This window comes from Pan paniscus, chromosome 8 (genome assembly GCF_029289425.2).
Source record: "Pan paniscus chromosome 8, NHGRI_mPanPan1-v2.0_pri, whole genome shotgun sequence".
NCBI lineage: Eukaryota > Metazoa > Chordata > Mammalia > Primates > Hominidae > Pan > Pan paniscus.
This window is the reverse complement of record NC_073257.2, coordinates 113,103,558-113,120,860: the sequence shown is the minus strand read 5'-3', so window position 1 is coordinate 113,120,860 and position 17,303 is coordinate 113,103,558. Positions and strand designations below refer to the sequence as shown.

The 17,303-nt window shown below is 58.2% G+C and overlaps 1 protein-coding gene across 1 annotated transcript; it reads left to right on the top strand.

Moving 5' to 3' along the window:
* The first annotated feature begins 3,895 nt into the window (after positions 1-3,895).
* On the top strand, positions 3,896-7,101 carry LBX1 (ladybird homeobox 1). The gene is made up of 2 exons (XM_034931759.3): positions 3,896-4,868; positions 5,568-7,101. The coding sequence occupies exons 1-2, from the start codon at positions 4,544-4,546 to the stop codon at positions 6,086-6,088; spliced, it is 846 nt and encodes a 281-aa protein (XP_034787650.1). The 5' UTR covers positions 3,896-4,543; the 3' UTR covers positions 6,089-7,101.
* Positions 7,102-17,303: the final 10,202 nt, after the last annotated feature.

Sequence of the window (17,303 nt, the reverse complement as noted above, 5' to 3'; positions counted from 1 at the left end):
GTCTTCATGGGACAACAACAACAACAGTAAAATGATCCGCACTGCTGGCCAAGTTAACTTGTTTCAAGCAGTGTCAGACCCTTTTCTCTAAAGGAACTCTGGCCTGAGAGTCAATGCTGGTGCTTATACAAATCATCTGGAAATGAATGGGGGTACCAAAACAATCCAGAGTGAATCCAATGGAGTCTTTGGGGGTTTAAGCGAATTCTTCTCCTGTGTTAAGGTTTAACCTGTTTTGTTTGGGTCTGCAGGGTCCCCTTATTGTGGCAATTCATGAAATGCTGTTTCCCTCTTCTTTGTCTGGAATATTCCCTAAACTGAGGGAAAGCAGATTTTTGGCAGAATGATCCCTTCCCTATCCACTGAGAAAGAATAAACCTGGACCCTGGCTGTTTAAGCAGCAAACAGGAATTCAGGATCATGGTAGCATATAGATTATGCTCTGAAGACAGGTATTCCCTCTGTGGAGCAGACCCTGGGAATCAGCTGCTTTCAGCTCCAGGTGAGAAGATGCTGGCCCAGCTGACTGGGGGTGGGGAGACCCCCAGAGTGTCTGCCTTGCCCCAGCATGGGGGCTCAGCAGGGGATTGGGCAGAAAGATTGGAGCCCAGAATGTCAGGGCTGGCTCTACCCGCACTGACCCTGTGTTACTCATTTCTGGAATCCTCCTAATCTCTAAACTCCTCTGAGGGGCCCAAACCATTCCCCTCCACATTGCACAATCATGTATACCCCATTTGCTCTATGGAAAGTCATTCGACCGATATTCAGCGGGAGCCCGGTGTCTCCTAGGACTTCGAAGGTCCGAGATGAACTGGAATACCCAGAGGAAGCCTCCTGCCCTCAGGTCTGGCAGAGGAGGCAGGTAGGGGTCAGTACACAAACCCAAAACATACCTCATTGCTCTGCAAGAGGGGTACAAGAGGCAAGCGGATTGGGCTCCCAGGAGTCCAGAAGATTCCAGACCCCCACACAATGCGGTTTTTCAGCAGCGGAGGTAGGGGTGGGACCACGGTGTTGGGAAAAGGTTGGTGTAGCAGGTGGGCTGGTTTCCAAAGGTGGCCTGGATAAGGGGATCTGGGTGAATCAAAACAACAGAACACAGGGTGATACCACAGACTTCCCCACATCCCTGCACCTCACACTGCACTCCACACCCCAGCCATATGGTGTGCCCAAGTGTGTTTAACCAAGAGGCCAACCAATTAGGTCAAAAGAGCCAAGCCATAGGATTGGACAGCAGGTACAGGTCAGCCAGGGAAGAAGAGGTTTGGTGTTGGTGGTGGAGGTAACTCAGCAGATGATTGTGAAACGTCCTGTTCCTTTTGACATGGTGTGGCTGAAGACTAAAGATCTCAGTACTAGCCAGCAGGATAAGACATTAAGAACACGCCAAGCAGAGGGACCCTTCTGCTCCCCAGTTCATGTTCCCCTTCCTGTCAGCTTCCCAGTAACCCTGAACTCCGCTGGTCTTGAGGGTCTGGGAGATGGGCAACAGCAGGGGCTTGGCTCGTCCTTAAAGTCCTATCCTGTGGGCTAGTACCAGATGCGATGCAAAGACTGAAGAGGACAGGAAGGGTGTGGAAGTATGGGAGGAACTCTCTCTCTCTCTCTCTCTTTCTCTTTCTCTCTATTGGGATCCAAGGGTCCTGGTTCCTGGATCTAGAGGGGCCTCCCAGCCTCCCTGCTAGCCTCACTTGCCTGAGGCTCTGGGTCAGGGGGTTGGGGTTATGGCAGGAAAAGGCTGAAATGGGATCCTGAGGGCAGGAAGTGAGAGGACTGACCCCTCTTGGCCCCAGAGCTTCCAAGCCACCCAGATTCAGCTCCCCGACGCCCTCTCCCACTGGTCCGTCTCTGCTGGTCTCTAGGCTCTGACTCCTCTGTTGCTAGGCCCAGCATCACCTCGTGGCTCCCAGGGCAGCGCAGAAGAGTAGAGACAGGTCTGCCCTGGAGTGGGTCTGCAGCTCTGAGGGAACTGTGATTCCCATTCTCACCAATCCTGCCTCTGAGCATTTGTCTTCCCCCCACTCGCTTACTCCCACCCCGAAAATGAGTGGGGACAAAGATGAGTTAGAGGGTAGGGGTTCTTCCCAACATTCACAGCACTGGGGCACCAAACAAGAACCCTTTCTCCCTACACTGCCCTTTTTACTCCAGAGAGCTGCCAGCCACAATTCCAAACAAACAACTGAAGGTGAGATCATGAAACCTATCTCTGCTGTGCAGAGGCCCCCTACGCTGAGGCATCCAGAGAAAGAACCTGCTTCCCGACCCGGAGCCCAGCTTAGCTCACTCCCTCTCTGGGGTTAGATATGAGGGGAGAGGGGGCAAGAAATCCTAATCTTCCCATTCCAACCCTTGGCCTGGGCCACAAATCCTCACTTTGGCCTCTCTGGGCCCTTTTCTGGTCCAAGCGGTGCTGCCCAATGCCCAACCTCACCGCCCACCCAGGAGTTTACAAACAAAGCCAGGGCCGGGGCTGTGTGTGTGTGGGAGGGGAACAGCCCTTCTCCCTGGACTCCAACCCCCTCTAGGTCCTCTCCTCCTTTCTCCAAGGGCAGAAATGGAAAATTAGTAAGGAGGCCAGTGGCCCCACATAAACAGAATGGGGTAGCAAGACAGGAAGGCCTGAGGGCACAGCCCTGCTGGAATGCCTCAGGGAAATGAAAGAAATAGCTGAGTTCAAACACACCTATATACCCACAGGTTCACACACATTTACACAAATATACGCATGGAGAACCACACACAAACACACATTCAAAAACACAAACACCTTCAAGTAACAATGCACACAACATGTTCTCCCGATATTCACAGATCCCGGGCCCTAAGGTCTTTAGCCCCAGCCTAACTGGAAGCCTGGCCTCCCTGCGAGTTCCTGAGAGCAAAGCCCCAGCCGCGGCCTGGCTCCCGCCGGGCCCCCGCCCCGCATCCGGAACAGCTGGAGTCGGCCTGGCCATGCACTCAAGCCGGGCGCTGGGCTAGGCGGGGCCGGCAGCGGGGCCCCGGCCGGGGCCCGGGCGGAGCGCAGCAGGGAGGCACGGAGCCGGCCCCGTTAGCCCCGGCACCTGGCCTGGCTACTCTTCAGACGCCCATCATCAGGCCGTTGGTGGCCCCAGCCAGCCTGGGGAGCGGCTGCCGGAGGAAAGTGAGCAAGATTGCCGGAGGAGGTAGGGCGGCCGCTTCGGAATCAGGCCGGGGAGAGGCGTCCAGAGCCGCCAACAATTCCCTCCTCCGCCTCTCCGCGTGGAGAAGGCTGAGCTCTCCGACTAGCCGCCCCCCCCCAACCCCTGGGTCCTCCACCCCCTTCCCGCGTCGCCCACCCAAGGCTGCGCAGCCGGCTCTGACCTCCTGCGGGCCAGCGCAGGAGGGCTTCAGATTCCCTCTCCCCAGGCGCGTCGCCGAGGCAGTGGGGTGAGGGGCAAGAGGGTCAGAGGTAGAGGGGCAAGAGGGTCAGAGGTAGAGGCGCTGGGCTCTTGATCTCAGCTCCGCAAAGTCCACGCTGGGTGGCAGCGGGGCCCACCCGGGCTCCTGGTCCTACCTGGCCCGAGCGGCGGCCGCGTCCCTCCCGGGCTGGGGTTCCCACCACTCTTTCGGGCTCCACATCCCGGGTCGGAGAGACCGAGACCTTCGGGCCGGTGCGGTCATTGCAGCTAGGCCGGCGGGAGGCGGGTGCGCCAGGAGCGCGGCTCGCAGTTTGGGGTGGGGGCGGTGGCTTTTCAGTCGCCCGAGGTTCGGGTGCAATAAAGGAGCAGCTAATGTAATTTACAAACAGCTCGGGCCGAGCGCGGCGCAGCGCCCGGACTGACAGGCGCATTAGGCAGGCTAATTCCAGCCGGCTCCTCCTACCCCCGGCCCGCTAATTAATGAGCTTCCCAACTTACAGCCGCCTGCATTGGACAGACAGAGAGTGAAAGAGAGGGCGAGGGAGAGGGAGAGAAGGAGAGAGAAGGGGGGAGCAGAGAAGAGAGAAGAGAGAGGGAGGGAGGGAGAGCGAGAACAGGAGGAGAGAACAGAGAGAAAGAAGAGAGGAGAAAGGGAGAAAGGAGAGAGAAAGAGAAAGAAGTGCCGCTGCAGATAATTGATTACACCCCGATCAAGGCTAACTTGTTAGCAATAGTCAATTGCCCCGTCTCTCCGCCTCCCTCGCAGTCCGGGATCGGCGCCCTCGCCTCGGCTCTTCCAACTGCGGCCGCCAGGACCCGGGGCCAGGAGCCACTGCCGAGCCACCTGACACCTTTAAATAGCACCGGGGTTGGCGAAACTGGAGCCCCGCGCAGCGCGCCCCGGCTCCGGCCCCGGATTGCTGGAAGCCCCAGCAGCAGCGGCGCCCGCGTCAGCGCCCTCTTCCCGGGGCCCCACGCTGTTCTCGCCTCCTCAGCCGCCGCGCTAATCGGCCCCGCGCCCGGCCCGCGCCCTGCCCAGTGCGGCCTCCTTTCCACCCGCCGCTGCCTGCCCGCGCCGTCCGGCGCCCGAGCTGCCCGCGGGCTGGGTCCCCGCGGCCCGAGCCGCCCCGGCCGGGCCCCCGAACAAGGCCGAGATGACTTCCAAGGAGGACGGCAAGGCGGCGCCGGGGGAGGAGCGGCGGCGCAGCCCGCTGGACCACCTGCCTCCGCCTGCCAACTCCAACAAGCCACTGACGCCGTTCAGCATCGAGGACATCCTCAACAAGCCGTCTGTGCGGAGAAGTTACTCGCTGTGCGGGGCGGCGCACCTGCTGGCCGCCGCGGACAAGCACGCGCCGGGCGGCTTGCCCCTGGCGGGCCGCGCGCTGCTCTCGCAGACCTCGCCGCTGTGCGCGCTGGAGGAGCTCGCCAGCAAGACGTTTAAGGGGCTGGAGGTCAGCGTTCTGCAGGCAGCCGAAGGTAGGCGCAGCTGCTGGGTTCCCCTGCACCCAGCGCCTCGCGCCCTGTGCCCTGCGCGCTTCGTCCCCTATGCCTCTGCTCGCCTCTGCCCTCTCCGGCCGCCAGGGCCTTCCAGCCTGAGCAGCTGCTTATGGGAGTGAAGATATGTGGGACGGGACCCAATCCTTATTTCCTAGGGACCTCTGGGTAGGCCAGAGCTGGGGGGTGGCAGGAGAAGGGTGGCCAAGCTCTTTCCGCAGTCTGCTTGCTTTGCCGGGCTCCCTTGCGTTCCCAGTGTCCTGGGCGCTCTTAGCCCTGCTGCTCGGCGTGGGGAATCGAGAGTCTTTTGCTGGGGACCTTATGGGTAGGGTAGAGTTGAAGTGATTGGGAAGGGATGGAGAACCAACATTCACACCGCAATTAGGGTTCTCTGTCTGGCTTTCTCATACCCTTAGAGACTTTGGGTCTTTCAAACCAACTCTTAGGTAGGGGGCAGAGACCAAAACAATTTTTCCTAGGGACTTCTGGGAGACCAAAGACAGGAGATGGTTTGCCATAGCCAAGACTTGCCCTGGTCCTGGAGGCTGAATTAAATCTGAGAAGGGAACATTGGTAGACTGCAGGCCGGACGGGCCTGGGTGGGTTACGGAGTTACGGGGGCGAGAGCCAGGGTGGGCTTCCTCTCTCCCAACGCGAGTCTACACTGTCCTTTCCTCCCAGGCCGCGACGGTATGACCATCTTTGGGCAGCGGCAGACCCCTAAGAAGCGGCGAAAGTCGCGCACGGCCTTCACCAACCACCAGATCTATGAATTGGAAAAGCGCTTTCTATACCAGAAGTACCTGTCCCCCGCCGATCGCGACCAAATCGCGCAGCAGCTGGGCCTCACCAACGCGCAAGTCATCACCTGGTTCCAAAATCGGCGCGCTAAGCTCAAGCGGGACCTGGAGGAGATGAAGGCCGACGTAGAGTCCGCCAAGAAACTGGGCCCCAGCGGGCAGATGGACATCGTGGCGCTGGCCGAACTCGAGCAGAACTCGGAGGCCACAGCCGGCGGTGGCGGCGGCTGCGGCAGGGCCAAGTCGAGGCCCGGCTCTCCGGTCCTCCCCCCAGGCGCCCCGAAGGCCCCGGGCGCTGGCGCCCTGCAGCTCTCGCCTGCCTCTCCGCTCACGGACCAGCCGGCCAGCAGCCAGGACTGCTCGGAGGACGAGGAAGACGAAGAGATCGACGTGGACGATTGAGCGGCGCCCCGGGTCTTCCGCCGCCCTGGGCTCCTAGCGCTCGAAAGCCCAACGCCTCCCGGACCGGACCGCCGAGGGGAGCTGGGACCTCCTCTGCCAACTCCCGCCTCCTCCCCTGTCCCTGGCCCCGGACTCGGCTCCTGGCAGCCGCCTCTTCCCTCTCGAAGCAATAAACCCAGGCTGGCCGGCCGGGCCGGCCGCCACCAGCGGCCTCCGCCGCCCCGGAAGCCCTCGCCGTGCAATTCTGTATGGCTTCTATATAAATATTTAAACCTATATAGCGGGTTCTTCCCACCGCAGCCTGATTTTTCCTTTCTTTTATTATTATTTTTTAAATCTCGGAGATTTCGATGTTTTCAAAGCTCTCGGGCTGCCGGGTTTGCTGAGGGCGAGACAGAAACCAGGGCGGGGAACACTAACCCTGCGGTCTAGAGGAGGGGCAGCTCCGGCTGTTTTGATTTTTCTCTGCATGTGGCGAATGCACCGGCCCGCTCCTTCCTCGCCTCCCTCGGCCTTATTGCAGTTGACTTCTATTTCCTCGGGCCTTTTTTCCTCATGTGGGAAGGGAAGAGGTGGGCAGTCGGGTCCTGACTTGCAAGTTTCAAAATCGATCTTTCCTCCCCACCCTCTGAGAGAAAAGTCTGTTTTCGATGCCATTTCTGCCTCCTAATGCCCACTAATGCTGTTTTTAAGATTCCTCCCTCCCTCCCGCATTTCCTCGGACTGACTGTTGGAGTCCGGCTCTTAGGGACAATGCAGGGGGAAATCCAACCAACCAACCATCGAAAACAGAACCCAAAGCCCTATAATTATTTTGTACTCTTTTTAGAATTTTTTTGCATGTGACAGAGACAGAGAGGAGGCCGACCCAAGCCCTCACCTCACCTCCTCCACAGCTCTGGGTCTCTCTTGCCACTTCGAACACCCCACTCCTACCCGACTTGGCCAGAGGAGGGTGGCTGGATGTGAGTGGGCTGCGAGTGCCCCTTCCCTGCTCCTCCCTTCCCCTCTCCTCCCTAGACTGTACCCAAGGCCTCTTTCTCCAATAAATAAAGTCTTTGCCATTTTACTAGAACCGGCGGCGACCGTGTCTGAGTGGTGGGCCCGTTTCCGAGAAGCAGCGGCAGGCTGGGCTTCTTGCGGCTCTTCGTGCCGGTCGCCCCAGCCTTGGAGATTTGGGGGGGATTTTCAGGACAGGCTTAAGAGTGAAGGGCGAGGGGGAAGCAGCAGGAGGAGGCGCCTCTTGCGCATAAACCTGAGGCAGCTGCTAAATCGGGAGAGAAGCGGGCTTCGCCAGGTCGGGGTAAAAAACGAGCCGTGAAATGCTGGGAGAAAATGCCTGTGTATGTGGGGGCACACCACAGTACAACATTAATTTGTGTTGAACAAAGGGTGGGAGGGGGTCTTGCCCTGCATTTCCTGCATCCCACCCCAGACCCAAGGGCATTCTCCCTGCACTCCCCGAAAACAGGGCTGAGCCCCGGGAGCGCTGCAGGTATCACTCAGTCAGACGCGGGGTGGAGCCTTGGGTTCCCAAGTTTCGATTCTAGCCCCGAGGGCCTCATCCTTGGGGAGTAGGGGGCCAAAGGCTAAAAGGCATCAAGGCCAGGCTGAATTTCAATGTGGGCACCTGGAACTGTAAGCCCAAGCGTCTGGGAGCTGGTGTGAATTTCTGGCAACATTAACCAATTCTGCCTCCACACCCCGGCACACCGCTGGGGGCAGAGGTATGGATCTTGCAAGGACTCTCTCGGGTCTGCGGCGCCCCAAGGCCGGCTGGGGCGGGGGCTGAGGCCGCTTTCACTTTCCTGGACAGAGTGGGTTTCTCTCCGGGCTTTTGTTGTCGCTGGGCTGGCGAGTAGCCGCTGTCACCGGAGTGGGGTCCCGCCTCCGGGCCGCTGGGCTCTCTTTCTCCGCAAAATTGATGTGAGAAATGCGCATCTGGTCTCGGGCGGCGATGGGGCCCCCGGGCCCGAGCCAGGAACGTGCGTGTCCAGGAGGAAACGAAGAGACAGAGAGAAACAGGAAAAAAAAAAATAGGAGCACAGAAAGACACTCCAAAAGCAGAGAGAGAAAGCGGAGAGCCACAGAGACAGGACGGAGAAAAAGAGGAAAAGAGAGAGAAACAGAGAAACGGAGAAAGGGAGACAGAGACACAGGGAGAAAAAAAGAATGGGAAGAGAGAAGAGAGAGAAGGAGCAGAGAAGGAAGGAGACGGCAGGGCAGCGGGGCAGGCATGCGGCTGGTTCCTCCCGGGCGACAAAAATTGCCCTCTCTTAGGATGGATGGGTCTGTAATTCGGAGCGCGGACCATGAAGGCCGGGACGAATGGGCCTGGGCGGCCGCTGACAGGCGACAATAGCCGGGCCCAGCCCCCCGCGGCTCCCGGTGCGGGCACGGCCGCGGCCCTCCGCAGCCCAGAGCGCGCCGGCGCTGGCGACCATATGGTTTTTGAATTTTCTTCACAATTTGTAGACAATTTGATGGATTAGGTCCCCGCGCGCGCCTCCTCGGCACAAAGGCGGCGCAGGGACCGCGGCGGGGCGGTCACCCGGGCATCTGCGCCCGCCGTGCGCACCCCCCCACTCGGCCCCCGCCCCGCGCCCGAAGCCCCAGGCCGCCCGCCCAACACGCTCATGAATCCCAATGAAGCGGCCCTGGCACCTCCGGCCGCTCTCTGCTTCGCGGCCCTGGGCCTGGCCCCGCTGGGTCCCTTTGGGCTGGGGGCGGCGGCCCCAGGGCTGAGCCCACCGGAGCTGCGGCGCCCGCGGGGCGCGCAGCTAAGCAGGCGCGTCGGGGCTGAGGAGAAACGGGGCCATTTATCCGCCCGTCTAGTTAAAGCGGGTTATTTGTTTGCTTCTCCGGCCTGCCTCCTCCCCTCCCTTCCCCCTCTCTCCTCCCCCGCCCTTCCCCTTCTGCCTTTTAGTCTTTTGTCTCTAAATGGATTTAATGAGCCTGAAAAACATGACAATTGAATATAACCAAGAAATAAAAAATAACGAGGGAGGAAGGAAGGAGGAAAAGAAAGAATGAAAGAAGGAAGGGGAAGGATTAATAAAATAAGGAGAAAACGCAATTCAATTCAGCAAATGTTTATTGCGCGTCTTTTCTGCGCCAGGCCGCGCAGGGGGGCTGGGAAAATTGAAACGAATCAGATTCGGTTCCTGCCCTCAAGGAGCTCCTAGTCTAGTGGGCAAGACTCGCAGCACCCCCAGCGCTAGTAGAGCAGACCGAGGGACAGGGCCGTGCCAGTTGCAAAACACTGAGAGGCAGCTACCAGGGTGTTGGCGGCTTCACAGAGGAGGTGGCCTGGGACCCGGGCCTTGAAAGGCGAAAAGTAATTCGTTGTTTCCATAGGCCAGAGAAGAGAGCCAGTGGAAGGAAGGACCAGAGCTGCGGCGGGGGGAAGGGGTAACGAAGTGTACGTGGGAGCCTCGGCTGAACCCCAGCTAAGGAGGCCACGCGAGAGCGCCCTGCGCGCTCGGTCCCGCACAATGTGGGAAGTGGATTCGAGCCACTCCGCAGTGTCCTCTGCTCTGAGGAATTCGCTGCCTCCATCAGGTTCCGGGTGGGCTTCCGGAGCCCAGCCGACAGCTCTGTTGAGGCCGCGGACTAGCACTGGACTCTGCCTGGACTAGCACCCGACTCTGCCTGGACTAGCACCCGACTCTGCCTGGACTAGCACCCGGGCTTGGGGCTTATCTCTAGGTCCCATTGCGCAGGGAGGCGGCGAGGAAGTCAGCAGCTCTGGGCAAAAGCTGAGGGGCTTGGCTGTAGGCGGAGGCGAGGATCTGGGATCCAGGGAGGCCTGGGCTCTAAGCCCACTCTCTCTTTAGCTCCCCTAGTTCTGAAGAAGTCTGCTACCTGCGCGCGGCCCGGGGACCTCGGATGGTCTTGGCTGTGCCTCAGGCGCTGCCGCTGGGACCGGCGATGTGAGAGAGCCTCAAATCCCAAGTTCGGGCCCGAGGGCTCTTAGCTCATGCCTGCCGGGCCTGTCTCGGGATACTGCAAACAGCAGTGGTGTGTTCGCCCAAGTGTAGGCTCCAAGGGAGCGGGGCTTGTGTATTGCGTGTCTGTTTCTTCTCCTGGTCTGAGTGTACGAGTGAGCTTGGCCTGGGTTGTGTGAGGGGCTGTGGGCCCTACGCCCATTCTTCTGGCGTAGTTCGTTAAGGCTTGGTATCCTGTGGGCTGCCTGCCCTTCGGGCCTGAGTTCCATCACCTCCTAGAGCCCTTTGCCCATCTGTTCCCCCAGGACTCTGGGCTCTCTACGGACCCACTTTCGGTTCCGGGCTGGCCAGGAGAGGCGGCTCGGCTTTGTCTCTCCCTTCCCCGTTGTGTCCCGGGGCTCGGCGGGGCTTGCCAAGTCCCGGGACGCGGGTAGTTTCTGCTCTCCAGTCTGGGAACCCCTCGGCGCGCGGACGGCCGATCCCGCTTGTTCGGCTTCCCCTCGCTCCGCCTTTCCCGGCTTGGTGGCCTGGCGAGCGGCGCGGGGTGAGGCAGAGAGGCACAGTTCCTTATTTTACGAGGTGTCGGGCCGGTGTCAGACGCAGCTCCGATAAGTAATACTCCAGTCTGAGGGACCAGAACGTGGTAATTAATCCCAAAGACTTAAGTGTATTTTAGTTCAGGAGAAAAAAAATCACTAATTCAATCGTCCGGAAAATTGAAGTTTGATGCATGAGTCCCCCCTGAAAGGGACGAGCTGGGGCCGCGCGCCTACCCTCCGCCCCTTCCCGTCGCCGCGGGGACCCCCTCCCCCACCTCTCCATCCCTCTGAGCCGCCAGGTCCGGGGAAGTCCACTCACCCTGCCCTGGCTTTTCCAGTCACCTGAACCCGGAGGCACCTGGGCTTGGCTTCCCACCGGCAACAACTAGCCCCTCTTGGAGCCCAGAAAGTGATTTGTGGGGACAATACATATGCTCCCCAAACACATGCATCTGAGAGGGCACCACAGAAAGCCCGGGGATATAGAGAGGGCAGCCAGATAAGGGGGCAGGTTAGTAAGGTCAGGGGCTACAAAGCATGTGGAAGAAGGGACAGAGAATCTGAATGGGCTGGAGTCACAGGGGTCAGCGAGTAGGAGGCTGCTGTTGTAAAGTGAAGTACATGTGGCTTTGAAGTGGGTGGGAATGGAGGGGAGTAGAACTGGTTGTGCTGGGTAGTGGTGGTTAGGCTGTAGGTGTGCAAAGGGGTGTGTGGGAACTGGCTGCATCCCTGGACTGTACATGTGCGGAGTGGAGGTCCCTGGCAGACACTGACAGGTCTTGGAGAGCCTAGAATCTGACCCCCGGGTGTGTCCACAGGCCACATCTCCTAGAGAACAGGCTCCTGGGACTGGGGCAAAGGAAGGTGGGGGTTCCTGGGGACCAGCACCCTGGAGGGAGGAGCATTCCCACCTTGAGTGTTCCTGGGGCCCCACATCTGCACTTCCAAGTCCAGGACTGCCATCTGCAAATCACCCCGTCTTCTCCTAATAGCTGCCAGTTCTGGGAGAGATTTGGGGCTGTGGGTGTGTGTGTGGCAGGCTGCATGGGGACTAGCAAGGGCATGTTCCTGAGTGTGTCATCAAGTATGTGCAACTGAGAAACTGAGCATGTGCGGCTGATTGATGGAAACGGAGCGTGGGACTGGGTGTGTGATGCTGCGTTCCTGCAACTGATTGTTGCAAACTAGTGTGTGTGCAGCTAGGTGTAACTAAATTTGCTCAATGGAGAGGAAAAGAGTAAAGCTGTCACTGAGTGGGTGTAACCAGCAGGTAAACGATGCCCAGGGTGTGTGAGGTGTGCAGGGAGCTGGTGTGAGCAGATAGCTGGGAGAATGAATATTGATGTGGAATTGAAGCTACAGGCAGACAACCAGAATCCTAGCTCCAAACATTTTAGCCAAGCTGGCTACTGAAATTTACATTTACAATGCTGGGGGCAGGGACCACATGGCCTGACAGGAAGAGGACTCAGGAGAGGACGAAGTAGAAGATGGGATGGAGAACTTTCAGCCTGGGTTGAAGTTTATTCTGAGGGCAGCTGAGGCCGTCGAATAGGCACTATATAGGCATGGACTCTGCTTCTTTGAAAACAGGTTGCGGGGGTAGGGGCATCCTCTGTTGTGCAGTTGGGTGATGGCCAGGCTGCCCTGCCTGCCTTCTCCCATTCAAGCTGGTCACCGGGCTGAACCTTTGTCTTTGGAGTGACCTGTAGACCTGCCCTTGGCTGCTCCAGTTCCAGGTAGCGCTTGAAGGCCTAGCTTCCCCCAGCTCAGTCAAAGGAAGTTCCTCCTCCCCGTGGGGGCTCAGCCCTGCCCAAAGTGGGGAGGGTACAAATGGCAATATGCGCATGGCTGCAAGCAGAGTTGGGAGTGAATGAGTCCTGCCCACTTTGGAATCTGGTTTGTATGTGTGCAAGTGTGTGCAAGGATTGCTGTGCATTGGTGTGTGCATGTGGGCATGTGCACACTTCCCCATGGAGAGCTGGATGTGGCTATTTGTCTGTGAATGGGGGTGGATGAAGTGGGGAAGGGAGCTTAGTTACCTGAGGGTATCCATGTAACCAATGGATCTGAGTGTGGACGTGACATCTGAGCACATGGGATGGAGGCATCCCTGAGTGTCTGTACCCCAACCCTTCCCAAATTCAGGGGCCCAAGGCTCTTCAGAAAGGGAGATCCAAGTTGGGAGCCTCCTCCAACAAGAAATGAGAGCTTTCTTCTCCCCTTTCTCACACACCTCTGCCAACCCAGAGCTGGGATAGGGACCAAGGTAGGGAAGAGGTGACCCCTTCCATCTCCCAGAGGCTGTTCAAGGTGAAGTGTCTGGGTCTCTATAGGGACTGTCTCCTCTCTCCTGATGTCTATAATGGGGCCTATTGATCCATCTGCCTGAGGTCTCCCTGGGACTGCATGTCCGCATGGAAATGAAGGGTAAGCCCAGACAGGCCCACAGGCCCACACCCAACACAAGCACACCTCAGAAACAATCCAAACACACACAAGGCAGGCACCCAGTTACACAGACCAACACTGCAGAAACCCGATACACACCCACAGTGACCCACAGACACACAGGATGCCTGGAAAACACAGTGCAGTCACATAAGACACAGCAAACCTGCCCAAATATGGGCAGCTAGTAGCATACATAAGAATTAAGCAGATAAACCTTGGCTGTTAAACATATACACCATCCCCACTTTATACATACAATACAGGCAAGTGACAGAGTCACAGCTCACAGTTGCCACAAGCACACAGGGCACCGGCTTCCTGACAGTTTATGCAAACATGGGAGTAGGGCAGGGGCTAGCTGGTTTAGGTGACTTCAGTGGAAATGCTGCTCGTGTTCTGATGTTCTGAGAACAGTCCATTTGCAGAGAGGGCAGCCAGTAGCAGACAAGAGTTGGTGGGAAAGGGAGGCTTCCACTGTCTGGGGAACCTCCAAACCGGTGCCCCAGTGAAAAACCAAGTCCCCAACCACCCCGAAATGCAATCAAAGCCGCGGCCGCCCACCCGCCCTGCACAATGGCTCTGGCTGGAGTCGTTATCATTTTTGTTAACTTTTTATCGACTGTTTGCTAGATGGCGTGTCAGTAAAGTGTATGATTTGAGATGAAAAATTAGGCAGATTAACCTGAGGGGAGAGCCTGATTGATTACTAAATAGGATCAATTTGAAAGTTTTAGTCCTGGCGTTTCTGCAGAGCCTCTTAATACTTCAAACTTCAATTTTACGGGCGATTGAACTAAGCATGTTTCTGACAAAATTGATATATGTATTAATTTGCTTTAACTGGTGATTAATTACTCTCCACTGAAAGAATTATATGGAGCTGTTTGCCTGCGATTTGCATATTAATCAAATTCTAGTTGATAATTCCTCCGGTGTTGGGGGGGCCGGGGCGGGGCGTGGGGTCCAAGGGTGTGAAGGAGTGTTTGCGCCTGTGCCGGTGTGTGCGCCCGTGTATGTGGGGGGGGGGGCTTCCCACCCCCCTTTTGCTCGCTCCCTGCTTAGCTGCCAGTTTAGTGCATTAAAACCAAAGATGCAGAACGAGTTTGCCCGGCTATTTGGCGGGAGCAGAAATTGCCTGTCCGGTTTTATGATCTGCTCAGCCTGAGCAGCCGGGTCCTTAATGTCCCCTGTCAAACTGTCCGCGATTTAAAGGGAAAACGGCCCCCGCTTTAGCGCCGCGCGGGGCCTGACAAGGGACGAGGCAGGGACAAGCACCCCCTCAAATAACTCCCTCCCCTCCAGGACCATGGTTTCCCGGCGGCGTCCCAGCTCTGGGGACCCTGGAAACCGAGCCATGTCCTTGGAGTAGTCCAGCTCCTGGGATGCCCCAGCCATGGACCCCCACCCCGCCCCACAACATTCATCTACATGGGGATATATGCAGAGACCCAGAGATGAGGTCACTGTCACTTGAGCTGACGGGCAGGAAGCCACCGTCTTAGACACCACAGACACAGTTACCCAGTCACATTGCTGTTCACTTAGACCCCTGCTCGGGCCTGTCTATAGACACACTCAGCTACCCATATGTACACCCAGACACAGAACTACACACAGGCAGGGAGCACACATAGACACCCAAGTCACGTCTACATGGCCTCTCAGCCGCACGTGGTCACACACACGCAGACACACGGAGGTCCATACACACACACCCAGGCATGGAGACACGCCGCAAAGGGATTCTTGGCCGGATATACACCAGACTCCTGCCCACACACTCCCGGGAGCAAGCAGTCCCCATGCAGCCCCTCCTGGTCCCCTAGCCAGGCCGACCCTTTAAGCTAAAGGGGGCGGCGCCACCAAATCAACTTTTCCCATCTCCGGATTCAAAGGGTAGGAGTGTAATTAAAACCAGATAATTAATGAGACAATATTCCTCCAGCTACATCTTTAATGAACAAACCCCTTCAGGGCAGCCTCTTCTTCTAGGCTCATTAAAGAGAAGAAAGTTGGGCGGATTGCGGACTTCCCAGCGCGTTAATAACGAACCCGTGGTGGGTGCCTCGGCCCGAAGAGCGGGAGCCACAGCGGCCCTCTCTGGCCCTGGTTCGTCCACCGCCACGTTGTCCCTTTGTCCGCCCCCACCACCACTCCTCACCCCCCAATCCCTTCAGTCGCGTGGCCTCATCGTCTCCAGCCGCCCCCCAGCGGCCCTGAAAGTCTCTGTTCAGTGACCCCCGGCTCCGCCTGCGCTTTCTCTGGCGGCCTCTCACCGGTACCAGGCCAGCCATGCGCTCGGCTGCAGCCGGGTGTTGGGCCTCCCAGTTCCCCCGGCTGGGCGCTGAGTGCTCCAGGCCGTTTGGCTGGATGGAACTGGCTCTGTAGAAGGGAATTCGAGGCAAGGTAGGGGCCCGAGTCTCCCTCTGAAACTCAGTGCCCTAGGTGGGTGGCCTAGGACTGACGTTTGAGCGTCGTCCTGGGAACCGGTGGGCTGCAGGGAAGGGGAGGATGGTGATCAGCTCGTTTTCCACGCGCCCCTTCGCGCTCTCAGGAACGCGCACTAGCAACCATACTCCTGTGCACTCGCGCGCACGTGAGCGTGCACACACAGAAGCGCCCACTCGGTGGTGCACACACATGCGTGGTCGCAATGCCTGGGGTCCAGACGGCGCGGCCCCAGCCTGGAGAGCCTAGTCTGGGCCTTCCCCAACCGCACGAGGTCGCTCTGGCGTCACTCGTCTCCAGGTCTCCAGGATGGATGGAAGCCTTTTCGTTCCGTGTTCAGCGTCTGGGGCCTGGAGCGGACAACTCGGGCCGGAGAGACTGGGAGCGGGCAGCGCAGGAGGGGAGGGGGGCTCGGGCGGGCAGCGGCGGTAGCTGTGGCAGCGGCTCCGCCGGCGGCGCCTGCTTTCGCCTGCGCCGGCTTTTAGGGATGAGTTATGTGGCAATGAGCGAAGTAAATCTGCATGCGCAAAAGATGCTAATTACTCTTAATAGCCTACCCAGACGCCCCGAGACTGGAAACCCAGAAACGTAAATCTGCTCCCGATAAATATTTTTAATTGTGAAATTTCCTGGAAAGAAGGCTTTTGGTTCGCGGGCCCGAGGCATCTGGCTTTGGAAGGAGGAAAACGGCTCCCACCTGGGAAGCAGGGTCAGGAGTCAGGGTCCCGCTCGAGGGCGCCAGGCGCTGGCCGAGCGACCTGAGCCGGGCCGGCCTGCGCTGGGTAAAGTTAGTGATGTATCGCATTAATTACCAGTGTGAGCTGCAAATGGTTCGAGGCCCAAGGAAAATTAATGGGAATCCAAATTCTAATTATGTAGCTGTTGTTAAAGAGTTTAACTAGATAGTCACGGAGAAAATTGGATTATGCATAGAAATATGCAGCCAGCGCACGCGGGCCGGGCAGGCGGTCAGGGGACTCGTAGCCAGCCCCCCCCCCTTGCCTTAGAGGACGCTCCTCCTCTGCGAGGAAGGAAAAGACCCACCCCAGCGTATAAATAAAGATCCCGCGTGTCCCGATGGCAACGGCAGGGCGGGTCTCTGGCTGGCAGGAGAGGCCGAAGGTTTCAAAGGCGCGCGCTTGGATGCGGGGCTGGTGTGGAAGTCCGGGACTTCTGGGTCCCTTGGTCTGAGTAAGCGTTTGTGCCTGCCCATTTCTCAGACTCTAGGTCGTTGCTCGGCTAATCCATCCTGCACTCCTTTTGATAATCATATAATTACATCTGAGCGCTGTGAGTTTACATTTTTTTCCACTCTCAGTTTAAGGAAATAGCCACCAAACGGAAGCCCAATTACACCGAAGCCTCGTCGTTCACTTTATTAAGGACCCTGGATATGTTTCCATTTTCTCAGGAAATGAGGTCTGATCAAGCAGCACTAATACCTTGGGCCTCGGGGAGGGGGCGGGGACTCTCAGGGGCTGGCTAGATTCCGCGCGAGGCCGCGCCGCCCGCAGAGCCGAAACTGCGAAGCGGACGGCCCCACCTTGGGGCGGCAGATACCCAACTCTTCACGTCTCCCAATTCCTCCCAGGACCTCGGATTCGTTCTGTCGGGGCCACCCACTGGGCAGACCCACACCTTCCCACATCTCAGCGTGCTAGGCTCGGGGCTACCACACGCTGGCGCGAGTGGGGGGCGGATGGGAGGGCCAGGAGAGTTGAGGGGACTTTGCATTCCCAAAGAGAGACCCAGAGTCCTTTCAAGCTCCACCTACCCCCTTCCCAGGTGTTTGGCAACCTCCGAGGATGCTGCTAAGACCTCCGGAGC

Excerpts from the sequence above, each read along its gene's own strand:
- LBX1 (XM_034931759.3), top strand. The coding sequence starts at position 4,544 with ATGACTTCCAAGGAGGACGGCAAGGCGGCGCCGGGGGAGGAGCGGCGG. Across the intron at positions 4,869-5,567 it reads CGTTCTGCAGGCAGCCGAAG|GCCGCGACGGTATGACCATC; the intron begins GTAGGCGCAGCT and ends CTTTCCTCCCAG.